Source organism: Limulus polyphemus, unplaced genomic scaffold, assembly GCF_000517525.1.
Source record: "Limulus polyphemus unplaced genomic scaffold, Limulus_polyphemus-2.1.2 Scaffold1798, whole genome shotgun sequence".
NCBI classification, from domain to species: domain Eukaryota; kingdom Metazoa; phylum Arthropoda; class Merostomata; order Xiphosura; family Limulidae; genus Limulus; species Limulus polyphemus.
The window spans coordinates 186,283-196,420 of NW_013667408.1; the positions used below are offsets into that span (position 1 = coordinate 186,283).

The 10,138-nt window shown below is 29.0% G+C and overlaps 1 protein-coding gene across 7 annotated transcripts in view; it reads left to right on the plus strand.

The window, feature by feature from the left end:
• Positions 1–10,138, plus strand: part of LOC106464974 (partitioning defective 3 homolog) — a 128,135-nt gene that overhangs the window by 96,352 nt on the left and 21,645 nt on the right. For 5 of the 7 annotated variants that reach the window (XM_022392792.1, XM_022392788.1, XM_022392791.1 and 2 more), the window contains 5 exons: positions 1,169–1,369; positions 2,215–3,032; positions 4,313–4,569; positions 5,752–5,796; positions 7,453–7,542. In XM_022392792.1, coding sequence (XP_022248500.1) covers positions 1,169–1,369; positions 2,215–3,032; positions 4,313–4,569; positions 5,752–5,796; positions 7,453–7,542 — 1,411 coding nt within the window. The remainder of the gene's footprint in view (positions 1–1,168; positions 1,370–2,214; positions 3,033–4,312; positions 4,570–5,751; positions 5,797–7,452; positions 7,543–10,138) is intronic. The other 2 variants (XM_022392790.1, XM_022392794.1) reach the window with 1 other exon arrangement.

Below are 10,138 nucleotides of genomic sequence, written 5' to 3' on the forward strand. Positions count from 1 at the left end.
GTTATATATATATATATATATATATTGCTATATGTTAATTCTTGCCTGTGCTATTATGTATGGGTGATGCAAATGCCATCCCTACTATCTTGTTTGCATTGTTTTTGAAAGATTGATATTAACCATCTTTTTTTGAAAAGTATTTTCTTTACTTGTTTGCTTGTTTTTTTTAATGCAGTGTTTCAGTAGACATAGGAAGGTTGTATTTATAACTAAATTCTAAAGACAATGATGTTCCAATTGTAATATTTATTGTTTGTCTATTATTGGCTTGTAATTCCTGTTTTACCCTCCACTTAAGCTTTTTAAAGGAACACCAAATTTCTGTAAGAAAGCTAACTTCATGGGGTAATGATAACATCGTTTACACTAGAATTATGATTCTTTAAAATTACTACTAATAATACTTATAAAAGCAGGTATTCTGTTTGAAACTATGTAACCTCAGTGAAATTGGATGACACTATTGTTTTGGCTTTTGAGTTGTGTAATAAAAAAAGAAGCAGAAGAAAGAAGAACAAAAAATTGAAACTTTTTGCTATGATACTTATAGAAATTCTTAGAACTTGTGACTTAGTCAATACATAGATATTGTTGTAAAAGAAAACACTGTATAGTATTGTAAAGTTCTGATGACCTATTAAGCAAAATATTCAAAATACCATTTCGATGAACAATTCGAGCCATTCCTACAGACGCAGTGCTAAAGCTTGCCTGACAGGTGCAGAATTATATGGGTTAAAAGCTGCGGAACTGTTACAAAGGAATCTGTAGTTTTTTTGAAAACAGACTATAAAGTACTTCAGAAAAATATAAATTATTATTGGATAACAATTTTAGACTTCAATTGGATTACTTAATCAAAAAAGCTTTAATGTCTTCTATTTATTGGAAAAACTGTACAATGTATTTTTTATTTACAAATATGTTTTCTAAATATAATGTTCATTATGCTTATAACTGTTGTTAGTCAATTTACTATTGCATTAGCATAATGTGTTCCATACACAAACAGACAAAAATTTACTATAAAAAAACTTACCATGCATAGTTGGGTTGTTTACAATAGAAAAAAAACTTTTTCATATTTACTTATTAACATAGAGTGCATTTCAATGGAAAAAATATTCTTATACGCGTACACTGTATGTTATTTCCTTTGGCTCAGCCACCAGATCAACTAGAGGATGAATTTGGAATATACCCTTGGAAACATAGAGAGATTCTGACATATAACATTCCATTAAATGAAACAGGATCAGCAGGCTTAGGGGTTAGTGTGAAAGGGAAAACCACGACAACTGAAAATGGCCCAATAGACTTGGGTATCTTTGTTAAATCTGTTATTCATGGTGGTGCTGCGTCAAAGGTTGGTACTTCTAGTCATCCTTCATAACATCATTTTTGAACTGAAATTTGTTTCTTTTTCTCCATTACCTCTGTTCTAAAAGTTGTATACAAAAGCATTAATTTTTCACTTGTAATAAGACTATTTAAAAAATATATAAGTTTTTTTAAATAGAAAAATGAAGGAGAAAACAGAAAGTAAAATAAGGAACTATAAATGGGAAATCCTAGTAATAAGTTATTGTGAACAACATTCAGAAATGTTATAGTAAAGAACATGTGTTGTGTAGCTATGATTTTAATTTACAACAATAACAAAGAGTAAGTATCTATAAACTTGTATTCTTAAAACCATAGTTAAAGGATAAATGACAAAATGTGTAAGTCTTAAATACCTATCATTTTACTATATAGTGAAACTAAGTGAAAACACAAGACTCTTGATTAACATGGAATACCTGTATCACAAAAGAAATTGAGATTATGTTAATTTAATTTATGTGGTTGTTTTGCTGTTTGAAAGTTGTTGTTTTTGGTCAATAAAAGAAAATGTTTTAACTTTTCTTTTATTTATATTGTCAGAAACAAATTACTTAAAAGATTTGTTTCATATATTTATGCATAAATATAAAGTCTTGAAATAAGTTTAATCTATAAAGAAAATACTATTTTAAATGAATAATAATTTTTGATGATAAGTCTTTTTTATTGCCAGTGCTTTGTTTTGTAAATTTATATATTTATTCTGAACTTAAGGTGAACTGTAATAAAATAAAATGGAAATTTTGATAAAAGTTATAAGTTTGTGCTATAAAGATGGAACTTTTATGTAAATTTCTATAATGTTTTTTTCTTTTGGATGTTTAGGATGGCCGGCTTCTCACCAATGATCAGCTTATAAAAATTAATGGCATTTCATTATTAAGAATGACTAACACTGAAGCAATGGAAACGCTACGGCGTGCTATGGTTCAAGGAGATGGCCCAAATGTTGCTCCTGATGCCATTACACTGACCATAGCAAGACAAATACCCTCTTTTGCTACATATGATGAGGATCCTGGAACCTTACCATCTTCATCCAGTCAGAATAATTCAACTGTTAGCAACATTAATGATGGTTCGCTTAATAGAGATATCCTGGAAAAATACACTAGTCCACTGGAAAACAGAACTTCTACTCCAGATAATTCTGCCAGTGAAAATTCAGAAAGTACAGTGATATTCATTCCAAAGTCTAATATTAGTGATAATTATGGTTCAGGAAGCATAAGTGCAGACTTTAAAGAATCTAAACCATTGGGTCAAAATCCTGTTATTGAAAGGTTGACAGGGCTAGACACAAAATCAAATATGCTGCGTAATGAATCATACTTAAGAGCAAGCCATGAAAGCTGGGGTGGCAACCAGCTTCATGAATTACATGGGCTCAAAATAGGACAGGATTCTTCCATAAATAGAGTAAACCTTTCACCAACAATAAACTTACCAACATTTGACACTGCTATGGTGGATTCATCCTATGGTGGAAGTCCTGTCCGACCCAAACCCAGAAGTCGATCCACAACACCCGATAACTTGCTCTCATCCCCTTCAAAAAATGGTACCTACAGTGAAGAAAAAAAATATTTAGAAAATGGAGATGAATCTAACTCAAGATATAAAGAATTAGCTATGACCAGCCAGTAAGTAAGAATATGAAAGGCATTGGTCACATTTACAAGGTTTAAAGTTCCTTTTTATTTTTTCCTTGTTTCTCTGTAAATTATTTTTCCTTGGTATGTTTGTGTAGTTGGGTAATAACTACAAGTAGATAATTTCAAGAAATCAATTTTTGATAAAGATTTTATTGTATCATCTAGCTTTACTTTGTTTTAAATAGTCAGCATTTTTTTTTCTTTCTAAGTTGACAGAGTATTATATTTTTGACTTAATAAATATGAATTTCTTCAGACACACTAAATTTTAAACAGTTTGTCCCAAAGTTTTCTTTTTGTTTGGCTGTTACTAATTAATAGTTTATATTATTGTTTGTTATGCTAAACATTCAAATAATGTAATTTAAATCACTTGTGCAGTCTCTTGATTTTTTTAATGCAGTTAAAATTTTTTTTTGTTCCTCTATGCTATAACTGTAGAATTGTAACTTTAAAATGAGTATAGTGAAGTTAAAGAAGTGTTGACAGTTTTACATCATCACTAGTGTTATCATCAATCTTAAAACTTTTCATATGAAACAAGCTGTATGTATTAACTACATATTTGCTTAAAATAAGTCAATTTAGGATATAGTGATACATTTTACATTGTTTTATCAGTCATTCATTATCTGTAAGAAATTCTATAACATTTGTGTTTTCAGTGTTTACTTGAAGGCTAATTTGGTACTTAATACTTGTTTCTGTACATTTGTGATATAGTTTTTGCGTTACTAATTGGATTAATAACGTTTGTTCTCAAAACTAAGAGATATATGAATTTGAAGTATCAAGTTTAACTTTAGAGGTTTGTTATAAGATGGTTACGAAGACAAAGAAAAAGTTCCTGTAAATCACGGTAATAAAATACATCATCACTGAAAGTTTAATATGATCTGTGATTAGCTCTAACACTGCTGTGATCAAAGTTTTATTCAAGATTATTGTGGTGAGTTATTATAAACATAAATTACTTAAATATTCACCAAATGGTATTTTAGCTGCAAATAGCCAAACTTGAGCGGGCTTAGGGTCTAATCTGGTGGGGGAGGAAATTATAGGCTTAGGACCTAATCTGGTGGTGAGAGGGAGGGGGAGAGAATTATGTTATGGAGTGATGAAACTTTCAAATGACTCTGCTGTATTTACTTATAACAAATGTTATTTGTTTAAGTGCTTAAAGAATCATTTATCAGAATATTAAAAGAGAGAACTTATCTTTTATGTTAGAGATATTTATGTGACTTCTTTTCTTTTTTTCCTATCAGACTTTCATTAGATGATGAAAGTCAGTTTACATTAACTCGAGATGGTTTTGGTCGACAAAGTATATCAGAGAAACGACATGCTCAATTGGATGCTCGCAACACTGACACGTTTCAGCGTAATAAACGAGCTCGTGAAGAGCGAGAAAAACAAAAATATCTGCTTCCTGAAGGAAAACAACTGACAGATTATCAAAATCAACAGGAACATAACCATCACCAGCTGAGAGAAGTCTGTGTGGACAGAGACCAAGAGACTGGTAAATAACTTGTGTCTTTGTAGATCACCAAGTACTTTTCAGGGGAGCTCCATTATGTGTTCACAGTAGTTTTTATTCTTTAGTTGATATTTACTCTACAGTTAAAAATCATGTATAAACAAGAAAAGAAATTATACTAAAAAACCTTGATTCTATTTCCAACACATGATGTCCATATCTTGAAAATTCTGAGTTGTGTAATTTCTCAGTTTGCCTGTTTAAAGGTCAACTTTGAGAAATGGAAGTCAGTTAATTTTATTGGAAAAGAATATTCTGTAACTTCTTTTCAGGCACATTGTGCTACTATGTTAAGAGGGAAAAAGAAAAATGGCATATTTTTTTGGCCAGTGAAAGATAAAATCTTTATTGGAAAGATTTTTAGCTAACTAGTTTCGATAACACGGTTAACATCACTAGCCCTTATGATGGTACTTGTGTTACTGAAATGTCAGCCAAAAATTAAAAAAAAGATTTTATTTTTCATTGTGCCAAAGAATATTGTTTTTGTTTTTTCACTCGTAACAAAGAATAATGTGGCTTGATAAAACTTTTTTTCAAGTTTGGTAGCTGTAAATCTATTCATCATTAATTCTCATATTATTAAGTGTATTAATTACATAAATTTTAGTTAGTAAAGTTTAAGTATTCCTAATGCTAGATTTTTTCCAGTTAATTTATTCCACACTTGATGTCATAGTTTGATTCAAAGCTATATAACAACCTGACTGTAGAAAAATTACCATTCCTTTCATATGTCAGGGATATTCTCACTTATGTCATGTTGGAGTCTGATCAGAACCTGACCTTTTATGGAACTACTGCTGCCATTTTTTCTAATGAAAAGTATTAGTAGTAGTAGGAAACCTATTCTTTTTCAGTTCATTTAAAAATTTACCAACAAATAAGTACTACCATTCAAGTCTGAATATGAGTTAAAAAACTAATTACATTTTTGTGATTAAGTGGATGTTTGATATTGTCATAGAATTACCATTGTTTGATTAAGCTAGGATTTGAATGTAAGGATTTGTGAATACTTTTTGTATTAAAAATTATTCAAAATTTATTAATTCTTTGACTGTCATTTTGATTTGTGAAGTTGTTAAAGCTCCTTCCTGTATGCATATACAAAAAATCCAGTACAGCAGTTCACTAAAATAAAACAAAAATTTTGCTTTGTAGCTTGCTCTACTAAAAGACCTGCCGTGAAGGCCCAAACTTTGAGAGGTACGGATTTTACCTTTTTAACACCCAAGTGATATTATTTTTGATAATATAATATGTAATTTACTTTTATTTCAGAACTTTGGCTGAGGTCTAAGATTTTTACTTTAAACTTTACAGGTATCCTGCACATAGGGCAAAATTGCACCATTGAATTAAAAACAAGCAAAAGTACCTGTCCCCAGTGACAGGAAAAGTTTAAGTTACTCAATCAATTTAAATTATTTCATGGACTTTAAAAAGGCTAATTGTGTTGCACTCCTGGTTTTGTTTAGAGCCAAAGCTTTAAGCTACTTCTATCGCCCACCAAGAAAATGTTTGTGGTAAACCAACATAATTAGTTGTGATTTTTTAAATTGCAAAAAGCTTACTTTATCATTTTATACTTCAGTTGAATTGTAATTTTGCAGTATGATAGGAAAAAAGACACATTTTATATGGAACAAGATGTGGTAGGCTTAGTTAACTTGTTTTGAACTTGACCATATCAAGTTTTGTTTCACTGACAAGGCTGTTGTTTATTAGGCTGTGCTTACCTTAGGCCTTATCAGCCTAAATAAGTGACTGAATAGGCAAATAAAATAACTGTAAATGAATATGATATGGATTTAAACCATATTACATATATTAACTGAAACTTTCTGATTACCGGTTAAAGAAAAGTCAGTTTTCTTATAATTTTGGTATGGTAAAAAAATTTATTTTTAGCATATGTCAGTAAACAAATGAAAATTCAAGCTATGTTTTTCAAATCTAAAGAAAACTAAAATTCACAGTTTTATAGAATAAAAACTTTGTTGAAAAAACAAGAATGTAGGAAGATATAAGATTTAGTAACTGAAATCTATAAAAAATTAAACATTTTAAGTTGTTTTTTAAAAACATATCACAATGAAATCTTTTCAAATTTAAAAAAACAAATATATTTTGAATAAAGATGGTAGTCCAAATGTGGAAGAAATGGAAATTTTTTTTGGGTTTTTTGGTTGTGTTCAAAGTCAGGATGGAGCTAAAGGTATAATGCAAAATTTGGTAAACTGGAAGTGATGTAGCTGTATAAGTTGGTATATAACTTCAGCTATTACTGGATAGAAATATATATATTAGCTTGTTAATTAATACTACTTTGGAAAAAAATGGTGCTAGACATTAAGTACTGTAAAATTAAAAAAGAAAACATTATTTTCACATTAATTTGGTTTTTTTTTTTGCATTTTTTTGTAATAGAAATTTTCTCAGCTAAAGCCTTGAGATATTTTCAGTCTTTCAGAATTTTTGTTTCATATTATGAAACGTGGTGGGACTATTAGTGAAAAATGTCACCAAGAAAATACTTATTAATTTCATATGTGTGCCTCTTACATTTTGTTGATAAGATAAACTTGTACCTAATAAATACTTAACAAAGAAATTTGATGTGCTATGAAAATGATAAAAAAATAATAGTTTTTGTTGTAGATGTAGTTGTTATAACTAATGTAGAAATTCTTACGTGTAAGCATGAAACTCTCTGCATGACAAAAATATTACTTTATAAGACATGAAAATTTCACTGATTTTGATATTTTTCCATATAATCTGTCTAGCACAAATTATTCCAAGCACTTAGCAACTAATTACACCTGTTTCCTAAACTGCCTTGTTTACTTATTCCAACAGCTAATGGAGAGATAAAACCCAGTCTTGTGCGTGCCAACTCGGCAGAATCTTTGGTCAACCACGTTCGATCTAACATTCCTCACTCACAGCGTATGTATGCTCTTTTTATTTTATCTCTACACTAAACATTTGTCATTAAGTATCATCAAAGGCACTTCATTTTTATGCAGGTTCTTATAATCCATTCTATTTTTATAAAATATTTAGTTGTAGAAAAGTATTACTTCATTATAAAAATTAATGGTATTATACAATCAGTTTTAGTTCTTGTTAACATAAATCTGAATTTTATATTAAAAATTTGTATGGTATTCAGCTAATGGGAAAAAAAGAAGTAATCCACTTTGTGGTGTGATGGCTGTGAGTTTATTTTGGAATACTATATATACTGTGTGTCTTGTGCATTATTGTGTAAAGTTTAGGTTAATTTATTTTTAATTTTAAACCAACGTGTTTTTCTTTTGTAGATTTTTAGCTTTAAATTATTTTTTATTATGGTAACTTTTCTGACATTCCCAAAGTTTCCATTGTATTACCATTAATTAGATTCAAATGAGAATGAAGACCATTCAGAGAGTTTCAGACTTTAAGATCACCAATGAATAATTTTGTGCTAATTAGTTCAACTTAACCAGCTGTAATTCTGTGAAGTTAAGTTGTTTATATGAAGTGTTTACCTTTATTTATTTAACAAATAAAAATTATTGTCAAGTATCACAATGAGCTACCGTTAATGTGGATTCATCTTATTTCTTCACTGGGTACTTCTCTCTGTTGAAAAGCCTGAGTAACATGGCAAGTTTATGAACATTTTGTTACTTTTACTTTATAGGAGTTGTTTTATTCTAAATTACCTGTGATGACATGTAAGTTGTAATGAGTAGTTACTGGGAACTATTCATTTTCGAAATACCTACACTTGATTTTAAAGTGTAATGTTTACTTGTTAGAAATCTTCTTGCTTCATTTTATAGGTTTTAATTAAAGAAGGGTATGGAAAGATCTTGTAAAAAAACTTTTTTTTTGTTAGCATAACTTTGCTCTACCACATGTATTTTATGTTTAGTATGAATTTAATTTAATTTCTTTTTTCTCAGCTGTTTGTGTGGTTTATGTTTCAAATTATTTCCTGTTATATTAGGTTAAGTTTCAAATTGTGGGAAGAAACCATTTTACATCTAAATATTTAAGGTAGCCAAGTACTCTCTTGATTGGTGTTTATGACAGAATTAATTGGAGTAATTTTCAAATTATTCATTAAAATAATTAATTACTGAGTAAAAAAAAGTAATACTACTACTACAGATAACAAATGTTAACGAAATTTGGCAGATTATCAGTAAACATTACAATGCTTCCATATGCAAAATATCAATTTTTTTTTTATTAAGTCTTAAAGTTTATAAAGCAATGTTTTTCTTATGTCCTTTTTTTTTCTTTTTACATGTTTCCTATCTGTCATGCAAAGAAATTTTCATTTTAAGATTAAAAATACTTTTATGCATCAGAAAATTTTGAAATTTCACTTGCAAAATCTTTATAATGTCGAAATAGTTATCAAACATTTCTTAGGGAAAAAACTTTATATTTTATCTGTTATTTTCAGTAATTAATCTCTGTATGGGTTCGGTAGATTTGACCGATCTCGCAACCACTATAAAACATTAGGAAATAAATAGAAATTATGCCTCTTTTATTCCAGAATGAACACAAATTATAACACGAAAACATAAATGTTTAGACTAAATAGCTTAAATCTCATAACATTATACATTTATATATATATATATATATTTATTATTTTTATTATATTGACCTTTCAGCGGTGCCTGGCTAACAATACAGAAGTTACAATTACGCAGCTCACGTGCACTCGTGTTACTGTATCAAATAATATAAAACTGACCTTTGGTCTGTGTAAAGTAACTTGTCTTGGCTGTGTTTAAGTAGACTGGTATTTTGTAAAATACATTCACATTTAAATTATTATACATTATAAAAGTATATAGATTATTGCTGTTTTGAAATAAGTTTTAAACTTATTTTTCTTAAAACATAGAACAGTAACTGAAGAAGTAAAGCAAACAATTATATTTTCTAGTTACAACCTTTGTACTCGGTTGCTGCTTGACGTAGGTTGCTAAACCTTTAAAAAATTTGCATGTGGAGGTTATGAAACAAAATAATTTTTTTTAGGTTTTTATATATACAGTTGAATAACTAAAAAATCATAAATTAATACATTAATACCATAGAATTCCACTATAATTTATCAAGCTAAATAACTAAGATACATTTTATGTAGTCTACAAAATTTGAAATTTTGAGCACCCTACCTCGTTGAAATATTGGTTGAAAAGAAAGAAATGGTTCCAACCCATTAAAATGGCTGAGAATGCCACTAGGGGGACATTCTGAGCTTCTGATTGATTATTCATGTCATATATAGAAGTAAGTGTATATATAAGGGAGCATTTCCAAAAATAAGGTGAGCGGGGTGCCACTGTGTTTGATTTATTATGTGAGTAATATCCTAGCAAATAGAAAAGATAAGACCTTATTTTATATTATAGCTTGTCAATATCGATAATTTGAGTTTCTAATTTGTTCGAAACTATAAACTTAGTATTTTGACTTCACAAACATCTAATTTGAACCAGTGCTGCATTCAACATTCCTCATGACA